The sequence below is a fragment of the Cricetulus griseus genome, chromosome 6 (genome assembly GCF_003668045.3).
Source record: "Cricetulus griseus strain 17A/GY chromosome 6, alternate assembly CriGri-PICRH-1.0, whole genome shotgun sequence".
In the NCBI taxonomy this organism is placed as follows: Eukaryota; Metazoa; Chordata; class Mammalia; order Rodentia; family Cricetidae; genus Cricetulus; species Cricetulus griseus.
Genome location: NC_048599.1, coordinates 109,350,046 through 109,368,865, shown reverse-complemented (window position 1 = coordinate 109,368,865; position 18,820 = coordinate 109,350,046). Strand labels below are relative to the sequence as shown.

The 18,820-nt window shown below is 37.0% G+C and overlaps 1 protein-coding gene across 8 annotated transcripts in view; it reads left to right on the top strand.

The window, feature by feature from the left end:
- LOC100768810 (sodium channel protein type 2 subunit alpha) overlaps positions 1-18,820 on the top strand; it is a 133,965-nt gene that overhangs the window by 55,110 nt on the left and 60,035 nt on the right. For 4 of the 8 annotated variants that reach the window (XM_035446371.1, XM_035446370.1, XM_035446369.1 and 1 more), the window contains exons 3-9: positions 10,188-10,316; positions 10,696-10,787; positions 11,857-12,129; positions 15,038-15,101; positions 16,595-16,736; positions 16,878-17,084; positions 18,309-18,596. In XM_035446371.1, coding sequence (XP_035302262.1) covers positions 10,188-10,316; positions 10,696-10,787; positions 11,857-12,129; positions 15,038-15,101; positions 16,595-16,736; positions 16,878-17,084; positions 18,309-18,596 — 1,195 coding nt within the window. Of the gene's footprint in view, positions 1-9,080; positions 9,171-10,187; positions 10,317-10,695; positions 10,788-10,878; positions 10,971-11,856; positions 12,130-15,037; positions 15,102-16,594; positions 16,737-16,877; positions 17,085-18,308; positions 18,597-18,820 lie in introns of those variants that run through there. The other 4 variants (XM_035446368.1, XM_027420276.2, XM_027420275.2 and 1 more) reach the window with 3 other exon arrangements.

Here is an 18,820-nt window from a genome sequence, read left to right as displayed (position 1 = left end):
TATGGGTTAACTATAAAATTGAGCCTTTTCAAAATATGTGTGACTGTCAGTGTTACTCCAGCTCTTCCTTGACAGTAAGGCTATGGCAAGTGGGGGCACTGGGTGAGTAAAACCCTTGTCTACCTTCTGAGTAGCTCTCTTCTCTCTGACTTGCTCCTTTTTTCTTTTCTTTTCTTTTCTGTTTACTTCCCAATCACTTGCCATCTCCAAGACTTCATTCATTTTTAACTAGACTGCCAGGATAGCCTTTCATGTCTTCAGGTTTTATAGTGTTATATTGGAACAGTATCCATGCATTAATTTCCTCAATGATTTATTATTGAAAACACACAGAATCTGTGCTGTGTGTTTTGCATTTTTTGTCAGAATTGACTAAATTTCTCTCGTTATGTTACTGCTTGTAAACTTTGAGTTCATGAATATTTACAAGCGTGTTTATATGTATACTGGACTTTCCAATGTTTTCCCAGGTTCTTTCCCCAATGGCATTTATTCTGACTTTCTCCCCAACTCCCTCTTTTGATTGCTTTAGTTTCAGCCACAGGCTTAAGTCTGCTGGTCTAACTCAACTGTATACTCGTGTAGTCTTTATTCTGATTATTGAAGGACACAATTCCTAGAAGCAGGACAGGGGAGAAATTGATGGCTAACAGTGATTTGACTTAGTCCTGGAGTTGAACCCAGTATCTGGAAAGAGAGGCAAAATTAGAAGTCCTGTCTGAGAGTGAATCCTGGAAAAGCCAAAGAAGCAAAGACTTAGAAGACCAGAGCTGTGCTGGGGAGAGGAACAAGCAGGAGCACATAGAAACTTTGAGATGAAGAGTTGTGTATTTTAGGAACCCAACACAAGTGAAAGAAACTTAGACTATAGCTAAGTCTCTATTAGGACAAACCCTTCTTTTGTTTGGTTGGTTTTTGGATTTTAAGACTGGATCTCTCTATGTAGCCCTGGCTGTCCTGTAATTCCCATTTAGACCAGACTGGCTTTGAACTCACAAAGATCCACCTGATTCTGCCTCCTGAGTGCTGGGATTAAAGGTGTGTACCACTGTGCCCATCCCAAGGCAAACTCTTAAATGTTTTACTTCATTCATCCATTCATTCAGTGTGTGTGTGTGTGTGTGTGTGTGTGTGTGTGTGTGTGTGTGTGTGTGCTTGTGTATACTTGTGTGCACATTTATATTCATTGAATACATTTAGAAGTCAGAGGGTAACTTGAAGGAGTCAGCTCTCTACCATGTGGGTCCTAGAAATCAAACTCATGTCATCGGGTTTGGTGACAAGTATCTGTATCCACTAAGTCACCTATGAGTCTAAATGTATGTGATGTGTGTGGTTGTATATGTATGTAAGGTGTCATGGTGCATATGTGGAGGTCAAAGGGCAACTTTGTGACATCACCTCTCTTCCTCCACTTTTTTGTTAGTTCCAGGGATCTAATTCAGGTTGGCTATCTTTCTTGGCAGGTACTTGACTCGTGGAAGCATTTCCCAGGCCCTAACAAGACAAATACTGAGTTAGTGAGAGCATGGCTCGAAATTTTTGAATATCTTTTTTCTATTTTGTACCTCTAGTGGATTTCTTCCCCAATATTCTACATAGATGTCATCAACATATTTTCCTTTGATTTTTCTATTTAAGCTTTTAAAATTTACTGTGCATTATCTTAAGTCAACAAAATTTCCTTACATCTGCCCCAGTAAGAGAACACAGTTACACACAGAAAAGGTCTTTGAGTTAGCATTAGAAATGAAGAATAAGGTTAGGAGCTGTATCTTGATTCCTGAGTTTAAAACTATGTTCTATTATATTTCAAGCATTTAGAATCTCTGGAATGCATAAATATCTCTGTAAGTTAGTCATTATATTTTAAATAACTATCATTCATTTATTTAGGTGACCATAATTTATTTATGAGATTATGCCCATTCATCTAGTAGACACCAGTCGAATATGCACTGAGGAAAATAATGGCTAAAAAAGCAAAAGTAAGAAAGTCTGATGTGAAACAGGTATAAAAGAAGACCCAAATAGAAGAGAAAATCAATTGTGTCCTCCCTTTGATTAAAGAAGTACTAGCCTTCGTATAAAAGTATGGGTAGCCCTTGTATACAGGAAAGGCAACATTGCATTTTGAAATGTAAGAAGATTTTATCTTCATAGACTATTTCATAAAAGCTACCTTCCTCACTTTATGAAAGTCCTTGAAAATTAAGAATACTAGGATGCAGCCCCAGTGAAGACAGCCCCTAGTAGAAGGCACAGGCAGTTTTAGAAGTTTGGACAGAGAATCTGGGTGTCAGAGACATGGCTTCTCTTAGGAGCTCTCTGGAGATTCAGATAATACTTGGATTTGCCTTTTATCATAAAGAACATAGTTATAAATAGGCCATCAGGCTTATAAATTAAAGTTGTAGTGAACAAATCTATTAAGATTGTCAAAAGGAACTCATATTTCAATTTTAAAATTTATTTACATTCATTTATTTGTGGGTGAGAGCTTTGCACATATAAGAAAACATGGGTACAGAGGTAAGATGACAACTAGAGGGACTCATTTATCTCCTTTTATCCTGTAGATGTTGGGGATCAAATTGAGGTCATCAGGTTTGACAGCAAGCTCTTTTACCCACTGGCCAGCCTCAAGGCAAATTCTTGGAGCTCCTGGATCCTTTTAAATGATGCAGAGTCACAGACTTAAACACAGAGAATTAAATTAAATAAGTTTACTCTGTAATTTAATGAATTAAAATGTTATATTTTAAAGGTGCCGTCTTGAAGTAGAGATATAAGATGAAGAAAGGCAAGTGAGCTCATAGTAATTGCAGATCAACCCTTCTTTCTTTGGGCGATACTGTAAGAACTGAGCAGAGATTCCACTACACCAGATGTTTGTGACACTGAAACTTTCCAGGTGATATTTACAATGGATTTGTGCTTCGCTTCACACAACACAAGCTCAAGCCTTGGTTTTGTGATTCCTATAGCAGTGCCTTTGTTGTACATTAAAATGCTTGGGAATGGCTACAGGACAGTAGTTGACTATGGTGGGAAGAATCAAGTGCCATCAAATTTAGATGTATATTTCAGAAGGGCTGACAGTTTCCAGAGCAACTGAATATGGGCTGTAAAATGGTAAGAGAAGCTAAAGATGGCACTAAGTACTTAGTTTGAACCAGAAAGAATGCTGGAGATCCTATGGACTGAGCCTGGAACAGCTCTGAGTATAACAACCTGTAGACAAACAACTGCTTGATTTTCAGCATCCATATTTGAAACATCCGCTAGATATCAGGGGAGGAACTGAGGAGTTAGGTACATATGCAAATCTGAAATCCACAAAGGGTAGGATTAGAAAAATAACTTTGGGAGATGTTATCATGTAGATGCTATCTATGTATAAATGACACCAGATTAAATCTCTAAAATCCTGAGACCTGTTACAAAGGGTAGTAGAATAAAAATTATTGTGTTAGGAATCAGAAACAAAGACTCCAAACCAACCTCTTAGATTTTTTTTTTTTACTTATTATATGTTGCTGACCACATTATAGTTTTCATTTCAGTTTCTCCATTTGTTAAACTGTAGCCTTAGTATGTAAATCACAATAGTAAATGTATTGTTGGCTCTAGTGCACACCTATAACCCAACTGCTCAGAGGCAGATGCAGATGGCTCAAAAGCTCAAGGCTATCCTCAGCTACAATGTGAGTTCAAGGCCAGCCTGAGCTACATGAGAGCCTGGTGCAAGAAAAACAAACAGAATGTATGACACATTCCTAGTTCCAGGATCCATGACAAGCCCTTAGGTAATACTTGAGAAAGAAATTAGGATAGCTGCTGTTGGTAACAGCTACAAATCTTTCTGCAATGGCTATAACATCCACAAAAAGAAATCTTCTCACTGCCTAAGTATTTCAGAAAGAATTGTGAACGTAATAGTACTCAGCTCCAATTTGTACATGGAAAGGAAAGGTTCATATTCCATCAGTATTTGAAGCTTGAAATGACCAAAACATGAAAATCCCTCCTAACTTCTCATTTTTCTGACGAGGAATGCAGCTGAGAGGTTTTTAATGCTCAGTCCTTATCTAAGAGGCCTCTTCCTGTCTCCTGTCTCTTTTTGTGTCTAGCTCTGTCTCTCCATCTCTGTCACTCTATCTCTCTCCTTCCTCCCTCTCCTTCCCTCTCTCCCCTTTCTCCTCCCTCTCTCTCACCCTCCATCTGGCTCCACTCACTATGTGGTCCAGGCTTGACTGGAACTTTCTATTGGTTCTCAGCCTTGTAGGTACATCACTTACAGGTGTGAGGAGAAGCCCAAGATTTCTGAGCCTACACTATCAGTCCTGAGGCTAAAAGTTGAAACAAGTCATCCATTCTCAGCCAAGGGATGTTACAGTTTTCTTTCAACAGAAGAGAACTGATTTTGGGACCCAGACATAATATATTTGGGAGGTTTTAGCAACAATCATCTCTGTATTTTTAATCTTTTCACTGATTCCAATTATTATGTTTATATGATATTTATGCAGACTTTTAAAAAATCAGTTTTCTATATAAAGAATGATATAGCTGTGTAGAACAAAGAGTGACTCAACATAGTAATTTCGCTTTCTTCTGCCTTTAATAATCAAAGGATACTGCGTGGCTATAACAAGAATTCACAGGAAGAGTTAATAGTATACACACACACATACATACATGTGTGTGTGTGACATTAATCAGTGATTTTCCTGGCTCAGAAATATGTTCATATATCGAGAGACTTACCCCACTGTCTCCACATTCAAGTTAGAAACTAATAACATGAAACGTTTTTCCACCTATAGATTATATGTGAGTTTTTTTTTTTTTTAGTTCCTCTAATTTCTCTGGATATACACAAGACAAGAGCAGTCTTCCCTTCCTTGAGGGCAACAAAGACAAAATACTCCACATCCAAAAACCCAAATAATTAGTGGTAATAAAAATAGCTGATAATTATCTTAGCAGATATTGACTGTATCATATGAGAAAAGTGTTAGAACAATCATCCACATTAATATAATAAAACTGAGCCTGATACTGAATTTTTTGCTGCCAGTTCAAACTGAATCACACAACTTCTGAGGCCTGCCTGGCTGGCAAATCTGACCTTTGAATGTTGGGGCTGTCCTCATGGGCATAGAGGTGGACTGCCATTGCTCCTCGACAAAAGCTACACAATCATTTTCAGTATAGGCTTTTGAAAAGTTTTTCCTTAGCATATACACATCGAAATTATTTAAAATTTGCCGACTGATGAGTTAATATCTATAAATAGGTCAAACTACTTTTATTAATATTTGATACAAAAAACCAATAAATCAAAGATAGCTTTTTCCTGATATGATATAGATTAGTCTGCCTGTATTTTATTCTATATTGCCAAGCTGTTATGGAAGTGTTGTTTCAAGGTAAGTTGGACTTTTGAAAATATATTCTAGTTTATCACTTGGCCTTTATATTTAGAAAATCATATAGGATGTATGTTTTTTGTTCTTAAAAATGTGCCGTGATGTGCAATTTCATAGTTTTTCCAACATGTGACTTCATCAATGTAACATTTATATCTAAATTATGTTTTTAATGTGCTTTAAATTTTTCTGAATCCCTACTATTTCAGTCACTCATTAAAATCCAGAAATTTGAAAACTATATGATTAATGAAATAATAATAACTATCAATGATTAATAAAGTAATAGAATTTGAAATTTTGTATTTGCAAATATATACTCTGGCAGAAATATATAAACCTAACTATACCTTATTTTAAAAGTAAAATACTTGTATTTGTTCAGTGTCTATCATGATTCTTAATTAAAGTACATATTTTACTATTAAAATTATAAGCATACAATAGGAGCAACAACTGTTTTGAGCACACTTTATTATCTGTAGTTTATGAGAAATTAATCATTATCTCTAATGTTTATCTTAAAATATATTTGACTTTGCTATATATAATTAAATTTTCCTGTTGGAAATAGTATTTTATATGAATTGTAAGACCATATCTCAGTTCATCATGTGACATTAATTTAATGAGTTTTTGATTTTCACTTTGTTTATTACACATGTTCAAACCTTTATCAGTAAGGATATCTCTATAAGGATAACTTGCATCTGTTGTGTATACAGACTTTGATATTAGGCGACTATTATAAGGTAACACGGGCCCGACCAGATCAAGCACTATTGTGAATATTTTAACCATATGCATATAAAATGCTCATAACATCCCATGACTTTAAAACAATTAAAAATTATTGGGATGAAGACAGTACAACAAAGAGCAAAGGAGCTGAAGACATTTTAGAATCCTGACCCTATGCTAATACATTATATCATCATATAGTGATGGTTTATATAGGGCAGTGGGAGGCTGCCAAAATGATCCCAGCTACATTTACAAAATCCATTTTGGTGCAGTGTGTAGATTGGACTAGTTCCAAAAGACTGTTTCAGAGGAAAGCACAATAGTGTACAAGTCTTGTTACATGTACTGCTGATCTTGAACACTTGAACAACTCAGTAACATGGAATGGAGAGTAATGGACTGAATTCAGATATAGACAACAAAATTGGAAGTGTTCTGTGGAAGTTAGATATGGAGGTTTAGGAAGAGAGAAATCCAAGATATCTCCTAGGCTTCTGGCTAAATTACGAGTCTACAGAGTTTATAAGGAAATTGTATTCCACTGCAGCAGAGGGATAGAAAGGCTGGCATTTTAGTTTGGGAACTCAACAGCTTTCAAAAAGTTTGGAAGAGTAACAGGACATCTAAGTACACATGCCATATGCACAACTGAGTGTATGGACCTAAAGAGAAGAATACAGTACCTGGAAAGACACAGATGACACCTGCAGCTTGCTGTTACACTTTGGGAGGGTGCTGATAGCAGGAGACAGGCTGGTGGCTTAGATTTCATTTCTTTAAAAAAGGAAGATGAAAGATTTCAAATGGCACAAAGACACTGTTGCTCCTGAGGCATGAACAACCAGGCAACCTCTACAAACAAAGAGGAAAAGATTTAATATAAAGAGGAGGGGTCGTCTTTGTTGGGCTCAGCTAACAATATTATAGCTGTAGATTATCCCATTCTTTTCAGTGAAACAATAGAGATGTTTTTCAACTTTAGGCAGAATAGTAGGAGGGCTGAATATATGATAAATTTGTAAAGATAAGAAAGATAAGCATGTCTTTCAAGAACTTTGGCTGTGAAGTGGAGAAAAGACATAAATCTGGAAGTTGTGATAAGGGTTGTGGGTTTGAGACCCCCTCAAGATAAGAGAGACATAAGCAAGTTTTTGTTTGTAGGAAGAGGCTAAGGGATACACAAGTTAAGAGGATGGAGAGCTAAGATATTCCTGAAGCATTCTGGGAAAGGTAGTTATCCAGAATACTGTTGGAGAGATGGAAATTTCCCCTCTGTAACAGGGCAAAGAGGGCAAGTCCCAACAGAGAGAGCTTTGCCAATATGGGGTGGGGAGCAGAACCTGATATTATCATTATCTCTCTATGAAGTAAGAAATGAGGTCATCAGTTCGCAATGGAAGGGGAGGGAAGAAGAGGATTGGAAATTGAAGGACACAGGGAATGTTGGGAATTATCCTTGTGGGGGGTAAAAAGTGCATTCAAGCTGGAACACACAGGACTGTGTCCACTGTGGTTAAGTCCAATGCATTTCAAGTGTTGCCCATCTGCCAAGACATCATGCATCCTCACAGGGCCCAGGCAAAGCAGGTTTCTCCTTTCTTATACTAATTTTAAACATATATATAATTGTTTTCAGCAATAAAGGTAAAGTAGGTGTTTCCTCTTTGAAGTCACGTTTTCTAGATTGCACTGCCCTCACGTGGCTGATCCCCCATGACTTATTTAGAACTACTCTTATGTAGATGCCTTTGAACAGCTGAGAATTAAACATGAACCTAAGAACATTATTAAGAAAACCAAAAATGTCAATTGTTGCTTTTACAGATGCCTTTTATAGGTAAAAAGCTGTCTGTCTAGATTAATGTAATACTACACACTCCCTGGCCTTGAGCCTGGCCTTTTTGTTTAATAAAAGGGATGAAATGGTTTATGACAAAAAAGAAGCAAGAAGGAATATGAATACCATCATCCCATCTCTGAGATTATTATGATTATGTGTAAGTTCATAAGAAGTGATATTTTTATACAATTTAAGTGTGATTTTTTTGTTAAATGTGAAAATCAATCATTTCAATTATTTGGCTGTTGACCCTTTTAGGAAGGAACTTTTTTTCTGCTTGTTTTCATCACTCCAAAGGAATGCAAGATGAGTACTGGCTATTTATTCAAGGGCAATGAGGGAAGTAAGCCCTTATATTATAGTCAGTGTTCTCTCTGTTTGGGGGAAATAAAGAGAACTGCTTGCTGAGTATGTGCTCTCTATCAGGTATGAGTTATAGGATATTTAGCGTATTTTGATAGTTTGGTTTTCACAGAAATTCTATGATATAAGTTTTTCTTATTGTTAGAGCCAACTAATTGAAAAAAAACTTAGTAATCAGTTTAACTTAGTTACAAACCCAAGAGATATCAGCATTATCAATAACCATCTTTTACATTTCAGGATCTTTTGAACAACTGTTGTAGGTTGTTCCTTCCATTTAGAAAGGGATTTTGTGTACAACATTCTTCTCGGGTGACCCTTAGAATAAAGTCATTATCTTTGAATTCTTTCATCAAATGTTTACCATCCTGGTTTATTTATAAAGTGAACTTGCAGTTCAATTGTTTGGTTAATTCTATCATGAAAATTTACAGTGATAAGCTATTCACCACTCAACTCATTTCCTTGCATTTTTCTATTCTTAATTATTGTTTCTTACTAGTCTAAAGATAGTTGATAGGTTTTTTTGAAAGTATGTTTTACACATGGAGTTGAAGTATGGGAATGAAGGAAAATTGATAAAATATTATGTAGTATAAAATAAGCCTGCAGGCTTTACAGTTAGTGGGGGTGAAGGCAGGGGCATTCATGAAAGTGGTGTTCTACTAACTTCATTTTCCTTGACTGTATATTTCCACTTTATTCAATGTGCTCATTATGTGCACAATTCTTACCAACTGTGTATTTATGACCATGAGTAATCCTCCAGACTGGACAAAGAATGTGGAGTAAGTATAAAGTTCATGTTTCAAATTATTCATTAAGGACTTCAAGACACTTTCAGTTTCCTTACTACGTTTTTCTAGCCATGCTAACCCAGATGATTCAAATTTATGTCCACCACCAACTTCCTCTAGGACAGTGGTTCTCAACCTCCCTAAAGCTTCAATCCTTTAATACAGTTCCACATGTTATGGTAACCTTCAACCATGAAATTTATTATTATTATTATTATTATTATTATTATTATTATTACTATTATCATTATTATTTTGTTTTTCGAGACAGGGTTTCTCTGTGTAGCTTTGGAGCCTGTCCTGGAACTAGCTCTTGTAGACCATGCTGTTCTTGAACTCACAGAGATCTGCTTGCCTCTGCCTCCCGAGTTCTGGGATTAAAGGTGTGTGCCACCACCACCCATAAAATTATTTTTATTGCTACTTCATAACTGTAGTTTTGCCCCCAGAAGGGTCATGATCCACAGGTTGAGAACTGTTGCTCTGGGATAAAGTTTTCAGTGGCTCAAATAGCTGTATTGATCTGCTTGTTGCTATTTGTGGCCCTTCCATCTTCATTTGGAATTTTACACACTGGAGATTACTGATATCTGTTACTTTGCTTATTTAGTGATTAACATCCATCTGCTTAAACCACATTGAAATTCAGTCAGTGTAGTTCAGATACTATCTTCATACAGAGAGGTGCTTTTTACATTCTTTACACTGAATAATATGGAAAGCAAATTATCCATTTGTTTACAGTCAATGAGAATATCATTTGGAACTTAATGGTACTTTTTTGCCTTAAGCCTCACCTAAGCACTTTATCAGAAAACCAACATAGAACCTCTATTCATGTGTATCATCTAAGTCACCTTTAGGATCTGTACAATCAGGGCATAGGTGTATATCTCAAGGGTAGAGCCCTGCTTTCAAGTCTGGCACCAAAACATTCTTTAAAAAATTAAATATACGCATGGAAACCACCCACAAGATCTTTAACATAAACTCGGCTATTTTTCTCAGGTACACTTTTACAGGAATTTATACTTTTGAATCACTTATTAAAATACTCGCAAGGGGCTTTTGTCTAGAAGATTTCACATTTCTACGGGATCCCTGGAATTGGTTGGATTTCACAGTCATTACTTTTGCGTAAGTATGTTTATAATGTTTTCTATAATGGTAGAATAAATGCAATTGGAGCCTATACCATAGTTCTCGGTTGTTGGCTTCCTTCCAGTCATAAAGCATTCTTACTAGCGATCATGTGAATTTAGATTAATTTTTCCAGTCAAATTATTCAATTTGGATAAATTAGGAATGATCCTAATAAATTATATGGCTTTAGTGTCAATTAGCTGTAAATTAATAATAATTCCCAAATAACAGCTCATAGTCAATGGCAATGCCATTCTCCTCTTAATTGGGAAATCTGATGACAACACTCGCTGAAGTTGAAACGGTCTTGACTCAAGACCAACATAGACTTAGATTTCCCAAAATTCTGAATAACTCTGATTTAATCCTACAGGTATGTAACAGAATTTGTAAACCTAGGCAATGTTTCAGCTCTTCGAACTTTCAGAGTCTTGAGAGCTTTGAAAACTATTTCTGTAATTCCAGGTAAGAAGAAACTGGTATAAGGTGGTAGGCTCCTTATATCTCCAACTTTTCTTGTGTGTTATTGTGTTTGTGTGTGAACTCCCTATTACAGATATGTGACAGAGTTTGTGGACCTGGGCAATGTCTCAGCGTTGAGAACGTTCAGAGTTCTCCGAGCATTGAAAACAATTTCAGTCATTCCAGGTGAGAGCTAGGTTAAACACCGAGGCTGACTTTAGCTACATTGGTACTCTGCTCACGGCTTGTCAGCAAAAGCCTGGTTTGCTAGCTGCACACTGCAAGAGAATGACCAAAAGCAGGAACTGACCCATCTTAGCTTGGATGGGTTTGACTGTTTGCTTTTGAATGGTTGCTTTCTCGAATTGTTCTAAATCAGCCTTTGAGTTTAACAAGTTTAACAAGTTTTGCATGAGGCTCTTACAGTCACAGGCTACCTGGTTTGCATCTTACAGCATCAAGCTTTCCGCATAGAAGCTGAAATGTGAGACATGCAGGCCAAGGCAAATTTTGATCAAGTAGCTCAAAAACTGGCTATCTCTTTAACTGGAGTTAGTGGAAAAGCAAGACAGAGCATGGGCACTGCATGGGCTCAGCTTGCAGATGTCTTCCTTATTTTGGCCCATTCTCAAGTTTTCAACGTTCAGACAAATCTATCCCCTTGTAATCTTGACTTCAAGACTTCTCACTGTTCCTCTACTCACAGACATTTTTCTTAAAGACCAATATGGGGTTAGAGAGTAAGACATCTGCAAATAAAAGCGAACTATTTACATAAGGTTGATCGTCAAGCATGAATAACACAATCATATCTTTTGCCGTAAGGAGTGTGTGAAAACACATTTGGTTCATTTCCATTTGGTTTTCTAAAGAACATGTAAGTTTGGCTTTCATTCATTTCCACCAGCTAGCAGGCTTTTCATGACATTTTTATTCAGCCACAAACATTAAACTAATACTGTTGGCATTTTGCATGAGATTTATATTTTTCAGGACTAGCTCATGATGTTTTTGTTTCGAAATTCCCTGTTGAATTGTAAGTGATAATCCCTCCCTTTGGTTTTATTTGTAGGTCTCAAGACCATCGTGGGGGCCCTGATCCAGTCGGTGAAGAAGCTGTCTGACGTCATGATCCTCACTGTGTTCTGTCTCAGTGTCTTTGCGCTAATCGGGCTGCAGCTGTTCATGGGCAACCTGAGGAATAAATGTTTGCAGTGGCCCCCAGACAATTCTACCTTTGAAATAAATATCACCTCCTTCTTTAATAACTCATTGGACTGGAATGGTACTGCCTTCAATAGAACGGTGAACATGTTTAACTGGGATGAATATATTGAAGATAAAAGTAAGATATCCTCTTGTAGCCATTAAGTTGTTTTGTTCATAAAAGATTAAAAATTGCATGTGGTGGAAAGTATCTAAAGTTTGGTATGAACCAAATATCTTAGGCTAATTTACAGTAACATCATACATGTTTTAAGAAGAGCAAATTTTATCATTCCTTTTTCCTAATCTAATGAGTGACATGGTGAAAGTAGCCATTTCCAAATGTGTAATCTGTTCCTAAACCAGAGTTGAAAGAGATCCCTCATCATGCTGTATACGATGCTTTTGTTATGTAGGCATTTGGGCAGGAGTTTTTCAAACATCTTCATATGACATGAGTTAGATTCTTCCAGTACATTATGTTGCAGTGTGTCATTAGAAAGACCTGGAAAGGGGCTGGAACAATAGCTTAGTAAATAACGTACTTGCCTCCCATGCAGGAAGCCCCGAGTTCAATCCATAGCCCATCATAAGCTGAACACGGTAGCATACACCTGTAATGCCAACATTAAAAAGGTAGGTGACAGGTCAGAAGCTCAAGGTTATCCTAGGCACATAATGAATCCAAGGCTAGCCTGGGACACATGTGATGAAATGATTTGAATCTTGCTGGTTGATTCAGTCCATATCATCTATCTGGATAAAGAAAACATTTTCCAGGGTGAAAAACAAACTTGTGTACTGATTGGAAAGAAAAGCAACCATGGTTTAGTCACTCAGTTATTATGGTTTAATATTGATTCCTTTGCATGAGTCTTGGTTTTAGAGTTGTTTATGTTTGCCGTTTGATTTTATTTGAGTCATGGGTATTAGAATAGGCTAATGTTACATTACAAGTTATCATTTTCTCTTATTGAAGCTACTGCTCCATCACTTGGTGACTTAAGCTCATTCTCCATGTCCTACTAGATGAGACAAACTCCACTGTCTCTTGATCACCTGTATTCCATGGGGTTGTTTACTCTATGATATCCTTCATGGTCAACATGGTCTTGTTTTTTGGAAGAATATGAGATTTTATCACAGATCATTTGATACTTCATTTATAAAGTTTACATTCTTATGAAGGTTTTACTTGAAAAGATTCATTGGAAAGAAATGAGAAAATTTAACAGCCCCAATATGAGATTTTCTACTTACTAATAATAGAACAGATGATGAAGAGCTTTGCCCATAAATCTTTTTTCTGCTTCTGGACTGCCACAGATGGATTTCTATTTATAGTGCTTCAGTGGGAGGGGTTGATTGTAGCTAAGAATGCAGAGATATACTGTCCAATTGTTCTCCTAAGAGGCCACCACCTTGTAGATCCCCACAGCCATGCTCAACACTCTCAACTTCGGTGAATACAGATTCTTACCATAGTGAAACGCAAACACCAGTACTTTACTGTTCTTTTCTTTTATTCCTTTATTAATAATGTGGAGAATTTTAAAAATATGTCCTCCAGCATCAGTGGCACATTGTGTATTTCCCACCATGTGAAATATCTGCTCATGTTTGTACTCCTTATTTTACCAGGTGGTAGCATTTTGGAGGAAACCATGTTGATTCTTTATTAGCAATTGTCTTTTATCACAACAAGCTTACTTTCCAGCTTGTTTTCCAGCTTACTGCTTGTTTGGGGGCCTCCACTGGTATCTTTTACACATTTTTTTCTATTTTTGTGTTCATAAAATGCTTCTTAATAAGAGATAAAGGTGAATATTTAAATATTCTGCCTGCACAACAGCCACATATGTTTTTGGTAGTGTGTCAGTAGACGTTTCCTTCAATTTCATAACAATCTAGACTTTATAATTTGATGTAAAAATCTAAAAATATTTTGTAAAATTATGACCTAGATTTTTCCTACTTAGTCTATTCATGTATTCTTTGGATATAGGGATTTAAGTATTCTAAAGTAGCAACACAGTAAATCTTAATCTTATGTGTGAATGTGTTTGTGTGTGTATGAATGTGTTTGTGTATGTGTATGTTTGTGTTTGTGTATGTGTGTGAGTGTGTTTGTGTATGTGTGTACGTGTATAGTTCCTGAGAACATTCTTGCAACTTTTTATTTTACCTGTGTTTTACCTGCATGTATGTCTGCAGGCCAGAGAGGGCACCAGATCTCATTATGGATGGTTGTGAGCCACCATGTGGTTGCTGCGACTTGAACTCAGGACCTCTGGAAGAGCAGCCAGTGCCCTTAAGCACTGAATCAGCTTTCCAGCCTCCAAAACATTTTAAAATTATGTGTTTTGCCTTAAAAATGAGTTGCTTATAAACAGCTTACATTTTCCAAGCTAAAAGTTTATTTTGCTCATTTCAAAGAGAAATCAAGGGGAAAAAAAAAAAACCCAAAACAAAAAACCAAAAAGCCGAACCAGGCATTATAAGGAGAGAGTAAGCACCTAAGCCCACTTCTTACAAGAAACTAAATGACAATTGGCAGGAAAAAAATGTCTGCATCTACATCGAGTCTAGGCAAAAAGAACTTGAAGTAAATGTCCTTTGCTTGCATTGCTGAGAAGAAACAGGCATTTCTTTGCTCTCAGCCTGGGCCAAGCAAACTGCCTCAATGTTGCAGCTTTCTCTTGAACTGTCCCCTAAGCAGTTTGAGATTATTTTTGTAATCTGTTCTGAACTATAAATGATATCATTCTCATCATCATCATCATCATCATCATCATCATCATCATCATCATCATCATTATTATTGCTTCTGGAAATACGTCTTTCTACAGCAACTTTTCCAAACAGTATTTAATCATATAGTTGTTGGATACTTAGTTCCTATTAAAAAATTCTCATTTAACCATGACTTTCAGTTACTTTTATCTCTTTTTTATTACAACTAAAAACATTGTAAACTTCTTTACCTAAACACAAGGATTAAGTATTTAAAAGCCTTTTAATGAGTCTATCCTTTGCTCTTTAAATAGGTCACTTTTATTTTTTGGAAGGGCAAAATGATGCACTGCTCTGTGGGAACAGCTCTGACGCAGGGTAAGTTACGCCTCTTATTGACACTGCTCAGTCAACCTCAATAATCTGCCACCTCCCACACACCTGACCCCTACTCACTCCTCAGACAAAGCCCTACATAAATTCTCCTTCATGCTGACTCACAGAATAGCCAGGGTAAGTGTGGATTCTCACCTCCTTCACACACTCAGAAGTAGCAATTATTTTTCCATACTAGGTCACATCTAATGTTCCAAATTAACACAATGGAAAATAGTCAGTGCAAATGCATTAGAATTCATAATCACATACTCATGTGTGATCATTTAAGTTAGTCTGATCTTTGTGGCTTAATATATGACATCCTTGAAGATCATGTCACTATCTGAGACACATGGTGACTATATGCCTATTGTATTTCAACAAAGCAAAGTGCATAAAATAGACTGGAGTGTCAGCATAGATTTAAATTCTGACTCTACCATATTTTGTCATTTCTGCTTGCCTTGTGTTTTTCCCCATGTATAAGTGGGTATTGTAATAATTCCATGGATTAAATGTATTGGTGGATGCATGGCTCCAATATAGAATTTTTACTTATGCTTAACATCATGAAAATGTTTGTAATTAAAAAGCATTATACATAAAAATAACCTGGGAAAGTTCAGAGAAATAGTTACCTTTCCCTACTTGGACTGATGTTACAAAACAGGCAAAAATCCCATGTGTTTTCTTTGATAATGTTGTAGAAATTTACAAATGATACAATTACCCAAAGTTCTCATTAATATGGTTTACATTTGCTTCCTATGAGTGAAAATTTTCAGACTTTATCTACAATTATATCTGTGATAGGTGAGGCAAACATTTTAACTCCGCAACTGCATGGTACAAAGAGTTTTACACACAATAACTTATTGAACATTTGCATGGGTTTTTTTTTTTGAGGCAGGTTCTTTTATTATTCCTTGCTGACCTGTGAGGTCCCTGAAGGCTAACGAGGTAGGGAAATTAGCCCAAGTTTGCTCAGAAATGTCAGTCACAATACTAAAGGCAGCTTTGCTTAATCAGTAAGCTGACTATATGGTGTCATTCTCTGCCTTCAGGATGCCCACACAATTGTACCTTCTTCTCTCTCTACACACACACACACACACACACACACACACACACACACACACACACCACTTTATTCTCAAAATATCTTCAGGGAAAATCAACTATATCTCTATGGATTTATTTATCTGATCATGTCCATCATTCCAAAATAAGTTGTTAAAGATATGATTATCTTATATGAATGTGTGGTAAATAAAATATTATAATTAGAAATTAGAGGACTCCACAAGATAGAATTGGTAAATTCTGTTACTACACAGGAAAGCCCACCTAGTGCAGAGTACATGCCAGATAAGGCCAAAGATACAGAGTTTCCCTCGATCTTGTACAGAATAATTCACATTGAGTAAAATGGAAACAAAGACCAAAAAATTCACAGATACTGAGTTCCTCTTTCCTTTCTAATGTAATTTCAGCCAGTGTCCTGAAGGATACATCTGTGTGAAGGCTGGAAGAAACCCCAACTACGGCTACACTAGCTTTGACACATTTAGCTGGGCCTTTTTGTCATTATTTCGTCTCATGACTCAAGACTTCTGGGAAAACCTTTATCAGCTGGTGAGAACTGATGTAATGACTCTTATAGGAAGCAAGGGATTCTGTGGCCCAGGGAACTGCCGCAGAACCTTACATTACTTAGAGAGGGAGCTTGTAACAGCTGATGTGACATTTATGAACATCTTTCTTCCGTTTTTACAGACCCTGCGTGCTGCTGGGAAAACATACATGATATTTTTTGTGCTCGTGATTTTCTTGGGCTCATTCTACCTAATAAACTTGATCCTGGCTGTGGTGGCCATGGCCTATGAAGAACAGAATCAGGCCACCTTGGAGGAGGCTGAACAAAAAGAGGCAGAGTTTCAGCAGATGTTAGAGCAGTTGAAGAAGCAACAGGAGGAGGCTCAGGTAGAGTTGACCAGCTTAGAGACTGCTGTGCTTAATCTCCATTCTCTGACCTGCAGGTTGCTGTTGACATTGGACAGACAAGATGTGTGTGGTGTCAGGGGCCTGTTTGGTTGTATGCAGAATGTTATTTGATTTGGTGATTATGACTTACACTAACGGCATCAAAATGTAGACAGCTACAATTGCTTCATTGACACTTTCCTCCTTGTGACATCTTGAGGAAACTGCCTAATAGTACTCTCATTCACTGAATCTTATAAAGTAGCAGATCAACATACTGTCAGGGGAAGCCTTTCCTTAATACTCCATCAAGCAGGAGTTCAGTTAGAGGGGCTTCTTCAATACAGCATCACTAGAGGTGACAAATGTCAGAGAATGCAAGACACACTGAAATGATTTCACAAATTCTGGAAGCACAAATCCCTGTCTAATACAAAATCATGAAAACACTAACATTCTCAGTTTTGTATACTGAAAACTCTTAAAGTAGACGCCATGAGTCTTCAAAATAAGATCAGTATTTTTTCTAAACATACTTGCTTGACTTAATGGCACTCACTCATCCAATTGCCTGATTTTGTCTCTTATTGTCTGCTGGATGTAGGTCCCTTATATTATTCAATGTATAATAAAGACCAAAAATAAAGTAGACCAAGATAGTAGCAATTACACTGACCACTATTTTTTAAGCTATGTGGTTATCATTTACAAATCCATACCAACATCCTGGGATTCCCTATTATATAATATGTGACATACTTGCACGTTTCCTAATTAAAAATTAAAGTAAAAGATTAAAGGTTTACTTAATAAATATTTGACCTAGACTGAGTTTAACTCCATAGCTCAGTTTGAATGTGAAGTCATTATTGAATGTGATGAAAAGCAAATACTTTGAGGTGTAAATAGGAAAATTTAATTCTTAAATTCCTCTCTAAACATTGTTTATATCACATAAAAATGCTATTATATTTGTTATGTTTATGTTGGTGGATAATTAGAATGCCACATGAGGTCAGAATCAAAAGACTTAATCATTCAAATGTGTCTATTTCCATGTCGATTTTTATTCTTTAGTGTGTGAAAATGTTGTTTTCCAAAGTATGGAACAGAATTAGAGAACTGGATATTAAGGTCACATTCATGGTAGCCTAGATAAACGAAGCAGTAAATTTGTAACGTTGAAGGCTGTATACAACCTTCGTTTACTTTGTACCCTTCTAGGCAGCAGCCGCAGCCGCCTCTGCAGAATCCAGAGACTTCAGCGGAACCGGTGGGATAGGTGTATTCTCGGAGAGTTCTTCAGTGGCATCAAAGTTGAGTTCCAAGAGTGAAAAGGAGCTGAAGAACAGAAGAAAGAAAAAGAAACAGAAAGAGCAGGCTGGAGAGGAAGAGAAGGAAGACGCGGTACGGAAATCTGCCTCTGAGGACAGCATACGGAAGAAAGGTTTCCGATTTTCACTAGAAGGAAGTAGGCTGACCTATGAGAAGAGGTTTTCCTCTCCACACCAGGTACAAAACAGAGAGAGAGAGAGAGAGAGAGAGAGAGAGAGAGAGAGAGAGAGAGGAGAGAGAGAGAGGAGGGAGAGGGAGGGGAGGAGGAGGGAGGGAGGGAGGGAGGGAGGAGGGAGGGAGGGAGGGAGGAGGGAGGGGGAAGGAGGGAAGGAAGGAAATAGATTGCATTTTCATAAAAGCATAACTGGGTTTCTTCTGAATTCTATGCCAGCGTTTGCTGG